This window comes from Dromiciops gliroides, chromosome 3 (assembly GCF_019393635.1).
Source record: "Dromiciops gliroides isolate mDroGli1 chromosome 3, mDroGli1.pri, whole genome shotgun sequence".
Taxonomy (NCBI): domain Eukaryota; kingdom Metazoa; phylum Chordata; class Mammalia; order Microbiotheria; family Microbiotheriidae; genus Dromiciops; species Dromiciops gliroides.
The window spans coordinates 290672136-290690572 of record NC_057863.1 but is presented as its reverse complement, the minus strand read 5'-3'; the positions used below and the strand labels follow the sequence as shown (position 1 = coordinate 290690572).

The following is an 18437-nucleotide window of genomic DNA, read 5'->3' as shown; positions in this document are numbered from 1 at the left end:
CAAGTTCTAAAGACAATGACCACAGTTAGGTAAATGCTGACGCCTGACCAATTTAAACTGTGAAAAAAAAAAAAAAAGTTTGCTGAAACAAATCTTCAGAAGCATCCATAGCCCATGCAAAGTAAGTTTCCTGAATAACTAATGAAATTAGAGGAAAGACAGTTCACTTCCCAATGTATTGATCAAGGAATGCATCATGGAGAACGTGCAATTTGAACTAGGCCAGGAAAGATGACTAAGATCTTGTAAGTAAGAGAGGAGTATCATTAGTAGGTTCCAACTCAAATAAAAATAGGAGCCACTAAACTACACATAAGGATCTCTTCTCTTAGAAAATAACATATTACCATAATCTATGTTCTATTGCATTTTAATTAATTTTGTTATTTTATAATTACATCTTTATCTGGTTTGGACTACACTTGGCAGTATTGTTGGTGCTGTGTTTGACACTTCTAAATTACATCACTATGCCTCCAAAGGACATTAAATAAATGAAGTTAATTCACTGTTTTGGTGGGAAACCTTCAGAACTAATGTTTTAATCGAATGCTTTGTCAAGTTTTATTGTTATTAAGGAACTACTTTCCCTCTCAATTTGTGAAGTTATATGGTAAAATAGCTTGAGTGGTGTCCTTGGAACCAGAAAGGCTTGACTAATTCCCAACTCTGAAGTTCCCTAGCTGTGTGACCATAAGCAATTAGCACTCGAGTTTTAGATGAAATCAGGCACCTGTTAATTCACATGTACCTGTGCAAGATGTTTATTTGTCATATGGAAGTATCAACTCATTTTAAACTAGTGGACAGTATCTTCTTTCTTTCTTTTTTTTTGGAGGAAGGGGGAGTGGGAGAGCTGAAATCACGTCATAACTGCTTCTAAATTGCACTAATGTGTAATAGAATGCAGCAGAATATCTTTTCAGAGGCTGAGAATAATTAGCCTTCTGCTAGGAATAAGTAAGCCACATTGCTCTGAAGAAATAAATATGGATGTGAATTTTTGTGGATGAATAAATCTGTATAAGTTTATCTCTTTATAAAGCAATGAGAGATGGAAAAAATGCCCTTGATGAAGTAAGTGAATAAACTGGGATCATTATACTGCCTATCACATATTCCCTAAAATTATACTTTATAACATTCAAATCAATGCCTAGTTTTTTAAATCCTTTCAAAACTGAACCAGAAAATCTTGAGAAAAAAATTCTCAAATCAAGTTACTTAAAATAGTAAACTATACAACATAAATGTGTGTATATCACATATCTATATGTATATTAGGCACACATATGTATATATATGCTTATATACACACAGGTGTGTATGTCAAGATAAAGACTCAAAATCTATCTGCCAACTTTTGTTTACTTCTTTGTTAATTTATTTACTTCTTATTAAATATTTATCATTGAGAAAGTTTCCAAACATTAACACCAGGTGCAGGCCCAAGAAATATCTCAAAATGTACTGGGTAATTAGAGTAGAATTAGCTTAATCCAAATACATTTATTTATAACATGCTATAAAGAAAGCTGATGGAACCAAAAAGACCTGGATACAGGTCTTAATTCGGATACATACTAACTGTGTGACCTTGAGGAAATCACTTCTTTTCTCAGTGCTACAGGTGACACCTTAAGACCAGAGTATGAAATCCTTCATTGGTACAGGGAGTTTCCTCATTTGGGAGTGCCAGTACAGATGAAATCACAGGTGTAATCCTCATCACTGCCCTGGTTGGGACATAATTCAACATACTTAGAAATGGCATGTGATTTGTTTTAATTAGCTGTTTCTTTTTAAATGTTGTTCGGTCCAAATGTCTTCATAAGAAAAAAAAATTGTAGCCATTGCTCAAAATGTTTGTAGCAAATCTAGTTTTAAATGGAAGCAATTTATTCAGAAACCAATCTACTACTGCAGCAATAATCAATGTGTTTTCCCTTAGCCCCTTACTGGAACTGCCGAAGGACTGTTGTTAATTGCCTGTAACTAAAAGACTGCTGTGCCCTTAAATGTAACTCTTTGGCACTTGTTCATTTGTTGTGTTTAACTGAATGCCAGCTTCCCTTAGGTTTTGCCTAGTAATTTTCCTTTACAATTTTCACATTCAGTCCTGGTCCCTTAAAGGGGGCAAAGTCTATCATTTTAACAACAAAACACAAAAGGCTAAACAGATTTTAAAAGGTTTGCACTTTCTCTTTCCTTCCTCTGATGTGGAATTGTGCTGAAATGGAATCTTTTTAGAAATGCTGCCTCTCCGGGCAACTTGAACTTGAGCAGAAAAGCAGATCACACTTCAAAAGGAGAATAACATTTGCTGTGGTAACAGGACTCACATTTTAATGTAGAGATAAATAAATCAATTGACTGGAGTTGTGACTGTTAACAGTGACAATTTTTAACTCCCAGCAGTTTTCTGCTGAACCAGTGGAGAAATAGCATTGGGGACCATACATTTTAATAAATGTTTTCAAACGGGAGCAAGTAGATGTGGGAACTACATAAACTACAGATTATAGCTGTTATGAGATACCGTATATGATACACAGGTTATTTGTTATGCACGAATGGTAAGACATTATGCTATTATATAATATGTATTAGTGTATAAATGTGTATATATCTGCATACATATATAAATACTTTCAAATGACAGCTATCTTATCAAATCATAACTTTTGTGATTGTAGATAAAATTAGCCTTAGAGTGAGGAAGACCTGGATTCAAGTACCTTCTGTGACATGCTGTGACATGAGTGATGCTAGACAAGTCATTTAACCTCTTAGTACCCCAGGCACCTTTAGAAGCATAGCAGATCTCCATTGGGAAAGAAAGGGCATCACTAAGAGCTCCTTATGCCCATGAAATCATAGGTCTTTTCAAAATAAGATAAGATCCTTTTGTGGAAGTGTGATAGGTTTTAGTGTTAGACTAGAAATTAAGAAGATGTGGGTTGAACTCATTTCTAACTTTAGATCTGTGAACTAGAAAAAAATTGCGTTAGCTATGTGCACATCATTTTTCTCATCTGTAAAATGGTCATAATAGTGCTGTATTCCCTACTACTCAGGGTTACTGTAAGGTTCAAAGAAGATGTAAAGTGTATGTAAAATACACAAGGCCATTTGCAAACTCTACAATATATGATATTCAATTCTTTTCAATCCTATCCTGTCCTATACTATGCTATGCCATGTTATGTTATTCTATTGGCTATATTATATTATGATAGGTGATAATGTGTTGTTATATCATATATGCATATTATAATCATGTATCAAAAATATTTACTGAACATATAGTAATGTGGAAAGCACCATCATATAAGAATATAGAACATCCTTCCTACTCTCAAGAAGCTTTAAATTCCCACTCAATTCTGACCTTCAGGAGGTCCTCTGTGAGTCTCTTCTGGATCATAGACTTCAGATCACCTCCTGATGATAGCCTTTGTTATGTATTTTAGGTTTTCTATTGGGACCTTATTTCAGCCCTCCTTTTCTGGACTGTATACTCCTAGGGGCTTGGGTCAGTGAAACTTACCTAAACTTTACTTTTTGTTCTGGTAGTTAATGCTATAGAAAAGCCCCCCCCCATGACCCCAAATATATATTTTCCGTACTTTGGCTACATGTATGACATCATATACATATACATGTACATATGAATTCAACTCAATATATATACTCATGATCATATCCAAAATTTTTGCACATATACAGAAATCGAAGGCACTGAACTAGCAAGAATATTGTCCTTTAGATTGTGAAATTACTAGGCTATGATCACATCAATACTGCATTTCATTATGTTTGAAGTTTTAATCTTGAAAGCATGTTATAAACCTTAAAGCACTACAGAACAATACATTCTTATTGTCAAGATAAACACACATTCTAAACTTTCGTCATTCGCACATGTCACCTAGAGCTAAGTTGATGTAAGCTCACAAATAGGTCAGCCCTCTATTTCTCCAATGTCTGAGCTATTTCACACTTTGAAGTGATCATGCCTGGCATGAAGTTTCTCCTTTCTTTTATTGGATTTGTTAATAATTGCTGACTAGATTAAAAATAATATTTACATAAAGAACAAATGATGTGAATATTATCTGAAGTGTTATTTCTGCTTTTAGGAGTAATGGGGAGGTGTATCCATTGTGTTTGGGGGTTGTTGTTTTCCAAAATAGACTGATATAAAATAAAATTCTCAGGAGATACTATAAACTGATCTGATCACCAGAGGCAAACAAGATGGTCAGGCATAATGCCACCCTGTGGGGTTCAGAGGGATGACTGGGAGCATCCATAGAGACACTAATCCCAGTATGGGCAAGAGCACCTTCATCAAAGGGCTGCCTACAGCTATAGGAAACTACACAGCAGTGCCAGCTGTTTGATCTACTTAATACTTCCCCTCAGCTCAGGGTTTTGGGCTGCCAATTGTACAATTTCCCCTTAAAATATAAGTGACCTTTCTGTTGTTTGTTTCTAAATAGTTTTTTTTTAATAACAGGATTATGCCAAGTTATGTTTCAGAATCATATAACACTGAGTTTATAAAAAGGCCATGGACCAAATCATTGTTGTCTCTATGTTCATATCTATCATATAGAGTCTCCATTAATTCCAAGGAAGGGAGGAGTAGGAAGGGAGATGGTTGAAGAAAAGGTAAAAGGGTATAATTTGTAGGCAGGAATAACCTGACCTTATTTATCCCATATGCATAACACGCCAATCACAGTAGTCACAATATCTTCAAAGAGAGATAAATATGATATTAATAAATTGTCCTAAATTTTGCAATATATTATATTTTTTAGAGCAATGAACTTAGAATCAGGAAGAATTGTGTTCAAATCCTGTCTCAGACACTTACTTAGCTGAGTGAGCCTGGGGAAGACATTTAAACACTTTCAGACTCAGTTTCCTTATGTTAAAAATGTAGACAATAATAGCACCTAATTCACAAGGTTGTTACCTGCATTAAATGAGATAAAATGGGTAACACACTTAAAAAATCTTAGCATACCTTATAAATGCTAGTGTTGATGCTGTTGTTGGTGATGATGGTGGTAATAATGGTGATGATGATGCTTTGTATAATATACTCTTAAACTTTCAGCAAGGAAAATATGAAATTTGTAAATAGAATTCAAACGGGGGATAAAACCTATTACAACAAAAATAACGCATTTCTATAACTATTCCATTTTGCAGATTTCACATTAATTTCCGTATACCCTAGGAAATTCAATCATTTGCTTGATGATCCTTTCTAATATTTGTAAAATCCAATGCCTTTTAGCAAGATGTCTCATGACCCTCTGCTATGCTCTTAAAATATTAAAATAATGATCTAAGCCATGTGCTTTCTAATTTTATGATATATTCAAGTAAAGATATAAAATTGAATCAAAGATAATCCCACTGAGAGATACAAGATGGTTTTTCCATGACCAGCACATATAAAGCTTTCTCAATGTTCCTTACTGCCACAGAGACATAGAAACCCATAATTTTATGGAAAAAGTAGTGGATTTTAAGAGGTAGTATCTTGTCAAATATGGAGAGCCAATAGGGAATTCCTGAATGGATTGTTTGAATAGTTTAAATTATTTGTACCAAAGATAAAACTGTTTAGTATAGGTGTTGTACCCTTCAGGACTGACCTCAGATGGGTTCATGAAGAGCTTACCATGACTGAAAAGACTCAACAACAACAACAAGACCTATATGTATTTTCTAAAATAACTACTGAATTAGAAATGAAGGAATAGGTGAAGATAAAAATAGCTGAATTTTATCATATGTGATATGATGGAAAACTTATGAAAAGGTTGGTGAAAACCAAACATTTAGAGTTATTTATGATTGGCATAGAAAAACTGCATAATGATCTCATTCATACTTATTGGACCTTAGGTTTTTGTCACACATAAATAATTGTATGATTTCTCCATCTAAATCCATCTTTTTTGTAGCAATAAATAAAAAACTATACTTTGTCATTTTAAATCTATGTATATATTCATGCATTTGTATATGATATATCATGAATAGATACATGAATAGATTTCAAAAGACAAAACATGTACATATGATACGTGTGTGCCTACACATGCACATGTGTATATATGTACAACTATATATTGTATATGTATGTGTGTGTATCATAACCTATGTGACCCAAATTGCCCAGCATTTTTTTTTAGAATCTCTTTAGGAAAAATAGCACTCTGCTAGTTAATATTAAACTAAATGGAATATTGCATATCAATCCATAACCAAAACTGAATAATAATCAACATAGACTGCTTAATATATAATTGACACTGAATTTAGATCGACTCTGTAGTATTTTATTGGAAATTTCATAGAATTTGTGAGCTAGAAGAGATCCTCAGTAATCACTTAATTCAACCCATAAGCTGAAAAATACTGTAATACTTAAAAAAAAAAAAAAGAATTTGCTCCACAATATACCCAACCAGTTGGCATCCTTTTCTTCAGGCCTTGTATTGAGGGAGAACCCACAGCATCCAAAAGCCTCCTACCTCACTTTGAGATAGCTTGAGTTGGGAGGAAGTTTTTCCTAACGTTAATTAATTGACTTCTTTGCAACTTCTACCCATTTAACCTAGTTCTGGTCTTTGGGGCCCAACAGAACAAGTTTTATTTTTCTTCCAATGGAAACCTATTATGTTCTTTCCCTCCTTTTAAAACTTCAAAAAATGAAAAAAAAAAGTTCCCTCCCCCTATTGTCTAATTTCTTTTTTTGGAAGATGGAGACTTCAAGGAGGAAGATGAATACTTTGTATATAAAAGTTAGAAAACATCTCTCCTGTATGGGAGAGATTGGAAAGTTAAGTGAGAGAAAAACAATATCCACATTCAATTATTTTACTCCCAGACTTTGAAATCAATTTGAACTTGTTATTTTCACTGTGAGAATACAGTGCCACGACATGTTGTGCTTTTTTGCAGAACTGATGTATACAGTTGAACTTGCTGGTGGGTTGGGTGCCATTCTGCTGCTGCTTGTGTGTTTGGTGACAATCTACAAGTGTTACAAGATTGATATTATGCTCTTCTATCGGAATCATTTTGGAGCAGAGGAAATTGATGGAGGTAAGAGATTCTTCACAATTTTTTTTTCTTGAATATTCTTGTTATTTATATCCTCCAAGTGTATGTGAGTAAACATATGGCTCTATTGTTACTGTAACAAAAGAAGAATTATCTAACAGTGACTTTCTTAATTGTTCTGAGCTCATTTGATAAAAATCATCCTTTGTTCTGGGTTAAATATAGTCTGTGAAGATGTGGGATCTGATAGGCCTCTCTAAACACAAACATGACACCAACCTCTTTTAGAATTTGATTTAGAATACCACATGCCTATTACAATGACAAATTGTGATTCAGAGTAGAGCCTTCAGCTCCCATCACTCTGTAATCTATATTGAAAAGCCAACTTTATGTCCTCATGAGCAAGAAGTGTCTCTTCTAATTGTATTCCCCAAATATGTAGGTGGAAGTGAATCTCAATTTGCTCATTGTTTAAGCTTATCAGTTTCAATAAACTGTTCTGAGTATTTTGGAATTCATTCCAGTCAGTGAGATCTTTTCTTTCCAACTTAACTCTTTTTAGTGAGGGTTAATGCAGATTTAAATTGTTCTGCAACTATAGAAGGGAAAAGCAGAAAAATAGAGTCTTAATAATAGTGAATCTAGTGTTTTTGTTAGGGCAGAATAAATGGATGTGATTTTTTGTTGTTGTTGTTTGTGTTAAATGAATCCTAAATTAACCCCTAATTAGGGACTCAATTGAATAGGGAATGTAACATAGTACTTTGTACATATATTAGGTGGCCAGTCAATGTTTTTTAAATTGCAGCTATTTCATTAGATGAATCTGAATGAATTTTCAGTCCTTAAAATCAAAACATCTAAACTATCTACTGGATAGATTAAGGTTAATTTATTTTTACCACTCCAAGTTCTCATTATGCATACAAGGTAAACTTCCATTTTGAGAAAGGAATTTATCGAAACGATAGAGTTGAAACAACATATCAGTAAGTATATTATATAGAAATGATCAGCATACAAGATTCTATCAGCATTTACCTATTATTCTATCAGCACTAAAAATTTATACCAGTGTTACTTTGGGCAAATCACTTAACCTCCGGTAGCCTCAGTTTTCCCATCTATAAAATGAGGAAGAATGTTAGATTAGATGGCATCTAAGGTTCCTTCCTCCTCTAGATCTATGAGCTGCCCTGGGTGGAGATATTTCACATTTATAATGTTCTATGTATTATATAATGTTATATTTTATTTCTTTTTTGCATATATTATTTCTTCACAAAAATTCTATGAGGTAGGTGATGGAATTATTATCCTAGTTTTATAGATTAAACAAAGAAACAAAGAGTCAGAAAGATAAAATCATTGGACCACAGTCACACATCCTTAAAATATATCAGAGATGACTCAGACCCAAATTTTGTGACTTACAAATCCAGTGTTCATTCTGATATACCATACCCCACTGCTTCCCATGGCTGTCTAGAGGTAAGGTTGCCACGGACAATGGAAATCCATATGACTGAATTGGAAGGCCTATAAACCAGTGCAAAGAAACAAGATTTCAAAAATGTTTCTGTTTTCCAATATGTAAAGATATATAGTCTCAAAGACAAAGTTCTCTTAATTCTGGATTTTGACCTTGACCCCTCTCCAAACATAAGAGTCTAATAGTTTCATATCAGAGTTGGAACAAAGGAGATGTTGCATACTATTTGACCAAATCAATATACAAATTGTTCCATAAACAGTTTAAAAGACAGTTTGTTCAATTGAAGTATAAAGAAGAAATTTCGAAAATCAAAGGAAATATCGTCTAGTAGCCAAAGGAAGAAAATATTTTTGCATCTAGGAATTATTCACATCTCAATATTTATTCTTTTATATTAAAACAAGGAAAATAGTGTAACAACAAAAAATGATATTTGGATATATTCACCTGTACGTTTCAATTAAACAATTCATTTTTAGGCCAAAAAAAGGGGGAAAAATCTCACAGGATATTTTTTCATAGACTCTCAGAGCTGGAAGGGCCTCAAAACTAATTTAGTCAAACTTATGCCTAAACAGGGATTCTTTCTAAAAGATTCCTGATACATGGTCTTCTGGCTCCCACTTGAAGACCATGTATCAAGACCATTTGAAGTGATGATTAACTTACTACTTCATAAGGCTAATCATTTCACTTTCTGATTCTATAAATTTCACCCATCACTCCTAATTCTACCCTCTAGGTCAAAGCAGAACCAGCCTAATCCTTCTTCCACATAACAGCCCTTTACTTGCATATTAAAAATGACAACAGTTCCCTTGCTTCTCAAGTATTCTAAAATATGTCTGTATCTAGATAGATGCGGGGGGGGGGGGAACAGGGTGAAGAGAGAGACAGAGAGACAGAGAGAGATCCCCAGTTCATTCACCTGATCTTTGGATAGCAGAGCCTCTCCATGATCTTTCATTTTTTTTCCCTTTCCTTTGACTCTTGCCTTCATATTCCTTCTGCTAACTCTGGAGATTGTTTTGTTTATGATTATACCCTTACCATCCTGTCTACCCTCTTGGAACCTTCCTTGACACTGTTTTGTCCCTATCTCCTATGTCTTTTATGAGTTTACTTTATTTCTATATTTACCTTGGTCTCTGTTTGATTTCTTTATTCAGACAAAAGTGAGGGTAATGGCTTTGGCACTATATATAATATGATATGTATGTATGTATGTGTATGTATGTATACATGTATGCATGTGTATGATGGGATATATAGAAGAGACCTCCAGCATGAAAAGATGGAAATATTTTACTGCTTTTATTGTTGGATAGAGTATCCATATTGATGGTACCTCAGAGCTTTTGAAGCACCAAAGGGAAAGTTATACTGGAGCCATATCCATTTGGGTTGCAAGAACCAAATGACAAAAGTTTCAGTACAAGAATTTTTACCTTGGAAATTGACAAATGCTACAAATCAGCATTTGACTTATTGTTTTGTTACCTAGACTTAAGTAAATGATATAGAAAATGTTAATAATATAGATTTAACTTAGAAGTGTGTCCTACCAAAAAAAAAGTTTGTCCTACATATATTTTTTAGAGAGCTATTAACAGCACACCCCTCACCAAAGGTCTTAGACAGACAGCATAACACATTTTTGTGAAGACAACTGTAGCTATGGGTTTTGTTATTGTCTCTCTTTTAAAAATATTATCTCAGGGTGGCTAGGTGGCACAGTGGATAGAGCACCGGCCCTGGATTCAGGAGTACCTGAGTTAAAATCCGGCCTCAGACACTTAACACTTACTAGCTGTGTGACCCTGGGCAATTCACTTAACCCCAATTGCCTCACCAAAAACAAAAACAAAAAACAAAAAAAACCCCAGCTAAACACATTAACACTATGAGGTGCATGGGACTCTAAAAATTATCTATGTGAGTAAAGGGAGGTTCAGAATGATTTGCCAAGGGTCACACAGCTAATAAGTGTTAGATGTGGCCTTTGAAACTAGGTCTAATCCCAAGGCTCTTTCTGGATCTCATTGTGTCAGGCTGTCCTTCCTCTGTCCTACTAGCTATTCTTTGTCACTGGACATGTCAGATGTAACAAGGAAGTTTACTCCCTCCTCTTTTATTTTCCAAGTAAAGCACCTTTGATCAAATCCACAAGTCTTCAAGCAAATATGTTTACATTTGCTCTCATTGTACATACTGATATCCCTGACCAAAAACCTATAACTGTAGTCTTTTAACTCATTATCGAGAATTCTAGTTCTCATTCCCCTATGCCATTTTCCTAAGCACCTATTCATTTCTCAAAACTGCCTTTCTGAGTTTCTGAATCCTTTATCTTTAAACAATAACAGCAATGAAAACAGTGCTCACACCCTTAAGGTCTTTAGTTTCTTGTTCAGAACTTCCTGATTCCTAGCAATGTTTTCTCAGTTCCCTGTGGAACTATGATTTGCTCCTGTGTAAATCACCAGAAGAGAGGAGTGGCTGTCAGGTTTGACAAATCTCAGTATCCGTTCAGTCATGCCCTGGGAAGACAGCATAGTCCCACTGTTGTTCATATCAAGTTGATATAAGGCTGCCTCTGATCTTTTCAGCAGTAAGTTGCAAAGAGCAGTTCAGTTCAATCTAAGTCAAAAGACAGATGTACTTGCTCTGTGTAAGGCACCATGATACAGAGGCTACAAAGAAAAAATAAAACAATCCTTGCTTTTAAGAACTTTTTATGTTCTACTAGAGACTCGTCCCTTCTTCCTTTAACAATGGCATCTAAGTTTTATGTGCTGTTTGTCATTCATCATAGTAACTTGATAAGTTGCTTCCTTTTTAGGATTTGCAACTCCACCTTCTATGGCTAGTGCAACCCCCTTGTGTTGTAGATGAGAGAATTGAGGGAAGACAGAAAGGAGAGAGGGAGGAAGGAAGGAAGGAAGGAAGGAAGAAAGGAAGGAAGGGAAGAAGGAAGGAAGGAAGGAAGGAAGGAAAGAAAGAAAGTTGGTTTTCATAAATGTTTATTATATACCAGGAACAAACAAAAAGACAGTCCTCGCCTACATTTCCATGGAGGAAGATGAAACTTTAATTGGCACTGAGAGGTTGAGAGGTGAAGCTGGTCAGGAGGGTGGAGATAAAGGCACTTTGTGTGGAGGCATGGTTTGAAGTCCAGAGGATGTAAGGAATGGAGCTAGGAAGAGAATGAAGACAGGCCAGTTTTAGCTTCAGGAGGAAGTGACCAGTGGAAAGTGAACATGCTTTTCAAATGTATATCCCATGCTAAATGGGTCAGAGGAATGTCACTGTTCAAAGTCAAGGAGGCCCCAGGCACTAAGAAAAACTCCAAGATGAGTGAGCAGTAAGGGAATATGGTTTTGGAGTCTAAAGGAATTCATGAGCAAAGTTGAAAGGAAAACGTCCAGCTAGTTCAATCCCTTGATGTTATTGATGAGAGAACTGAGACTGAGAATTGTAGTAATCACTTCCCCAGAGTCACACTGACAGTAATAGAAGTAAAGAGCTTCATATCTATTACCTATATCTATATTTATGTATGTATTTGTGCTTATATATATGTATATACATAATACATACATGCACACACACAAACACATACACATATACTACACACATATGATTCAAGTGAAATTTTATTTTAAACTCATCCATAATATTGACAAAGATCAAAATGGTGTGTGTGTGTGTGTGTGTGTGTGTGTGTGTGTGTGTGTGTGTGTAGATCCAAAGGCTCAATGGTCCTTCTTCACTTCTCCTGTGTCATAGAAGCTAAGATCCTCCCTTGCCTCCTCAGGATATTTTTTTTTCCTTTTTTGGAGAACTATTAAACACACAATTGCCCTCCAGCCTTTTTACCTTATCTAGTAGGGAAACATAGGTTCATTTTGTGCACATAGGTGTTACTTGTCATTGGCAGAAGCACAAACATGGCAAACTTACCATACACTGGATCATCTCTCTCATCCTTTTAACTTGATGGAAACTAGACGTTTGGGTTTTATAGCTTTTGCTTCTTCTTCATTTGACTAGCTCACCACCATGCCAGGGTCCTTCTAAGTGTGCCTAAGCTAGGATTTAGCTAGAACAAGCCATCCTACATTTTTCTAGAGCTACTTACCTTTTATTAGGAACAGTTGGGTTTTTTTTTTTAGTGTTTTTTAAAGTAATTTTCAGTCATATCAGACTCCTTGTTACCCCTTTTGGGGGTTTTCTTGGCAGAGATACTGGAGTAGTTTACATTTCCTTCTTTAGCTCATTTTAGAAATGAGGAAACTGAGGCAAAAAGGATTAAATGACTTGTCCATGGTTATACAGATAGTAAGCATCTGAGGCTGAATTTGAACTCAGAAAAAGAAATATCCCTGGCTCCAGGCCCAGCACTCTATCCACTGAGCCACCTAGCTGCCTCCATTAGGATACAAGTTGAAGGCTAAAGTGGATCTTAGAGGTCATTTAGTCCAACCCACCTTTTTTTTTTTTTTTTTAATAAATGAGAAACCTGAGGCCCAGAGAGGTTAAATGATTAGTTACAGTGTTTTTTACTTACTCAGGAGCATTTGATCTACAGTTAGCAGTTTCTTCTCCCTACTCTAATAAAAACAAATGCTTCTCTCAGCTATTGTCTTCCAGTAGGTCTTACAATAAAACCAACCATATTTGTTTAACAATTTTTCTTTGCTCTTCTCTACTGGGACCACTACTCAGACTTCAGGCACCCTCTACTCAGTCTTACTTCTTCCTTATCCCACTGTCGCCTGTCTTCTATCTTAACATAGAACTCATTTAACTGAATTATAATTTTGATTTTTTTTTGGAAAGATAATTGTTTTTTATTTTTTATTTTTTGCTGCCAAGACAAAGCATGGCCTTTGTGTCAGAAGTCCTGCCTTCTCCTCCTAGTTCCATTAATTAGCCCCTGTGACTTTGGACAAATTAATTCAATTATTTGAGCCTCAGTTTCCCTATTTGTTAAACAAAGGAATTGGGCTAGGTTATATCTAATACCTCCTCTGAATTTAAAATTCTAACATTTAAGGGATCTGTTACTATTCAGACAATTAATAGTGACAATGATTTATAAATTTTAATTGTCCAAATAGAAACATTTTTCCTACTTAAGACTGGAATTTTTTTTTTCTGACCACTGTAGATGATTTTATTCAAACCATCAGCTTTCAGTGTAATGTTTTTAATATGTCATGTTCTTAAAGAATAAGGCTCTTTACTAAAACAATGAAAAAAAAACAGGAATACTTTATAGTATGGCCTAGAGAATTTTCTATTTTCTTCTTTATCATTTTGATCCTTGTCAATATTATGGACAAGTAAGTTTAAAATGAATTTTCACTTGAACCATAGAATGTTAGCATTAGAGGACACAAATTTCACTAAATTTCATTTAACCCATTGCCCCTCTCATTTTACATATGAGAAAACTGAAGTATAAAGAACTTAAGAAATATGCTTTAGACCATACAGTAATCAATGGAAAAAGCAAAACTTGAACTCAGGTCCCTAGACTCCAAATCCAATGTTCTTTTCACTCTAAAGCATTTTATTCCCCTCCAAAAATGGTTCTTTTCCAGCAAACATGGTAGAAAGATGTTCAAACTGAGAGTGATTCAATGGCATAATTTTTTTTTTTGGTGGGGCAATGAGGGTTAAGTGACTTGCCCAGGGTCACACAGCTAGTAAGTGTCAAGTGTCTGAGGCCAGCTTTGAACTCGGGTCCTCCTGAATCCAGGGCCAGTGCTTTATCCACTGCACCACCTAGCTGCCCCCCAGCATAATTTTTTTTTAATGTGGAAAAGATGTATTATACTTTGTTACCAAAAGATAAACAATGAGAAATAATTATCACTTAATACAATGACTTATACTTTCCCCCTCTACAATATAATATTTTATTCACTCCTTGAATTTATTACTTGGATCTCTCTGAATTAGAAAGAAGTACTATAAGTTATAGTCCCCACTCTTTTGTAACTTACTTTCTAGTAGCGGGATCATAAGTAAACATAATTAGCTATAATATAAAACAATAACAACAAATGCTTCAGCAAGATCAAAGTTAAGTGTCTTATGGTGTTGGAGGGGAAAAGTTCATCTTATTTATCAGGGTTGAGAGGAGAAATACTCCATGGAAGAGACCATTATAACGTTTGGAGCTGAGTGGACCATTAAAAATAATGTGGTCCAACAGCCTCATTTTACAGATGAGTTGCCTAAATTCACATACAAAAACTAGAAAAGTCTGGATTTAAAACCACATCATTTAATTCTAAACCTCACACTCATTTCACTACACAGTTCAGTTGAGTTTTGTTGTTGTTGTTGTTGTTTGTTTGTTTGTTTGTTTTTCCTTTGGGTAAGGAGGGTTAAATGACTTGCCAAGAGTCATACAGCTAGAAAGTGTCAAGTATCTAAGCCCAGATTTGAATTCAGGTCCTCCTGAATCCAGGGCCAGTGCTCTACTGCACTACCCAGCTGCCCCCAGTTCAGTTGAGTTTTAATAAAGCATGGGTAGGAATTCAGCAAGTCCAAGGATATAGAAAGGAGACTATTCCAGGAAGAAGGGGCAGCCTGAAAAAAAAAATCCATGGAACTATTAAAGGAAGTAATGCATGTGGAAGGTAACAAGTTGTCTAGATCACAGTTGTATAACATTAAACTGGAAAGATAGGAGGATACCAAATTAAGAATTAGATTGGACTGAATTAAGAAGATATTGTGGGGGCAGCTAGGTGGTGCAATGGATAAAGCACTGTCCCTGGATTCAGGAGGACCTGAGTTCAAATCTGGCCTCAGACATTTGACACTTACTAGCTGTGTGACCCTGGGCAAGTCACTTAACCCCCATTGTCCTGCAAATAAATAAATAAATAAATAAATAAATAAATAAATAAATAAATAAATAAATAAATAAATAAATAAATAAATAAATAAATAAATAAATAAATAAGCAAACAAATAAATAAATAAGCAAACAAATAAATAAATAAATAAATAAATGAAAGATACTGTAATTTTTCTGTCTGGTTTCAATAAAGGCTTGAACTAAGTGATGTCAGTAGGATTAGAGAGGAGGGAGTGTATTTAAAAGTTCTGCTATCTTCCAACAGTCTCTTGAAATTCATCCATCCAATTCTATTGTCTTTTCTCATCTGTTGCCAACTCGCACCTTTTTTTTTTTCCTGTGATTTTGGCAACTAGTTTAACATAGTACTCACCACCCCTTCCCTGATATGTTTATAGAACACTTCAATATTTGTAGGGTATGGGTTTGTTGGGTTTTTTTGACATAATAATCATCAACAATCACAAACATCACAATAGAAATTTATACAATAAGGCAAGCACTATAAAAACAAACAACATTGAAAACCTTATGAATTTAATGCAATGGCCAATCATGTCTTCAGAGACACCTTCTTAACTAGAGGATTTTGGAGGATTTCTTTGTGACAGAAAGGTTATGAGGAAATGTGAATGTCAAGGCTTATATGATCTTGGAGGATGTACAGGTTCCTAACAATAAGGGTCCTGGAGTCATGGTGGAAAAAAATCCAAAGGAGTACAACCATATGGGAAATGAAGAAATGTCTCACTTGGGTACCCTCATTAAATGGAGGTTTAGGATTGTCAATTTCTTGAAGCACCTGGGTTATATTTAACTATGAATTCCTTGACTCCTAGAACACAAATCCTCAATGAATAGGCAAATGGTTTTTCCTTGAAGATCTCAAATGAAAGGAAAACCACTAAGTCCTTCTTCAGTTATGTCTGAGGGATCCTCAAATGTAAATCTAGCACCCTTCCTAGTATAAGACAATAGCTCCAAAAGACTCTCAATAAAAATCTGATTGTAGATATCCCCTCCCCCACAAAATAGAGAAGATGTAGATATCATCTGACTGCTTCCTATTGCCCTGATAACTCTTTTAAGTGGCTGCTGAGACATAATTTTATTAATAGAATAAAGGATGAGGGAAGGAAAAAAAAGCATGTTCATTAACATTAAGCACTTATTATGTTTCAGGCCCTATAAAAATATTATCTCATTTGAGCTTCATAACAAGCCTAGAGATAGGTGTTATTATTATGATCCTCATTTTGTACTTGAGGAAATTGAAGCAAAGATTAAGTAACTTGCCCAGAGTCACATATCTAGTAAATATCTGAGGCTGGATTTGAACTTAGGTATTCTTGACTCCAGGCCTAGCCCTATATCCACTTTGCCAGCTATGAAATCTTCAGGAGCCTCCTTCCTGCTGGCTTTGAAAAGTAAGAATGATTTTCTAAGCCTGACTATCTGAACACTGGGGTGCTCTTCCTTCACACCAGAACACAAATCATGAGCTCATGACCTTCTAGGCAATTCTATGACTTTGAGAAGGAATGATGCCAACTATCTCTTTATATCTCATAAGGCCATTTACCAAAAGAAAAAAGACACTAATAGGAGGCTGCCATATCTCAGATAGAGACTTACTTAGGTCACCATCAGCTTTTGACTCAATGGGCAGAAAATAATTGCCCCCAACCACTGACCCTTTGGAGCTCACAGAACCATCTTGAAACTGCAATGTCAACAGAAAGAAGAGACTTGAGGGGTAGAGATTTTCTTTTAAATATATCCACAGAGTTCTGACTTAGCACCCAAATAAAAGTATTATCATGACTGACAAAAAGGAGTCAAAGCATATCTCTGATTGCACTGAATTTCAGGAAGGGGAAGAATGGAAAGATGAAATCCATCAAATATCTCTAAGATAAAGCCATCTTTATGAACTTTAATCTCTCCTGTACTATATCTTCCAAAACACTTAAAATCTTTACCTAAAAGAATGAGAAAGTTTCCTGTCTTGAAGAATTCAATGTATTGGGCACCCATGCTCCAAGACCTTCCCAGATGTACAAAAAATAACTGTGTTGATGATTTCTCAATCTATTTTTTTCTATTTCATGTTTCTCTCTTTTCCCCATGATTTCTTAATACCCTTTCTCCCTTTTTCTTATTAGACTTTACTTCTATATCTCCTCATAGCTGAATTCCCTTTCTCTTAGAATGTTTCTGTAAAAATGCCAAAGCATCCTGTTAATTTCATTAGTCTAAGCAGTAAAAAAAAAAAAAAAAAGTCCCTTAGAACAGCTGTTTGGCTTAACATTATGAAACAACCAGATAATAGGCAGAATCATTCACTTCTAATGGGATGCTTGCCATTGCACAATCATAGTAAGCAGCACCTTATGTGCAGTAAATCATTGAAGAGTAACTTAGTAACTAACTTTGAGTTTTGAAAGATTATTACAAAGAGCATAATTGCATGTTTCTATAGTAGACAGGCTAAAGGGCTTCACTATTTAGAAATAAAATCCTACACACTTGAATAACCCTACTCCAACTACATTTACACTAGTAAATTTAAACCTATCCTTTTTAAGTTATTAAGATGATTTGACTACTTCTGTGCTACAAAAAAATATGTTGTACTATGAAGCTTAAAAAAAAATCTGTGATGTCTAAAAATCTAATGTGTGGTTGCCTTAAATTAGAAGCTTTAGCACCAGTCTTTGGGCATTAAGTATTTATTAAAGTATATTAGGGCTTAGCAAAGAGAGAAAGGAAAAACTACCTTCATCTAGCGATCCCAGAGAGTGAATCCCCCCCAGTTCCACCAGAAACCCCCTGTTGAACCAGAAGAGGGCAGTCCACATACACAGCTCCAAGCTAATTGGCTGGTCCATTGATTGACATGATTTACAGGTGGTAGATATAACTTCTGAACGCCAGGCAACTTCCAGGCGCTAATCTGACCTT

At 35.1% G+C, this 18437-nt stretch overlaps 1 protein-coding gene across 2 annotated transcripts in view; it reads left to right on the top strand.

The window, feature by feature from the left end:
• Positions 1–18437, top strand: part of IL1RAPL1 (interleukin 1 receptor accessory protein like 1) — a 1532725-nt gene that overhangs the window by 1491804 nt on the left and 22484 nt on the right. For both annotated transcript variants that reach the window (XM_043992667.1, XM_043992668.1), the window contains one exon: positions 6994–7137. In XM_043992667.1, coding sequence (XP_043848602.1) covers positions 6994–7137 — 144 coding nt within the window. The remainder of the gene's footprint in view (positions 1–6993; positions 7138–18437) is intronic.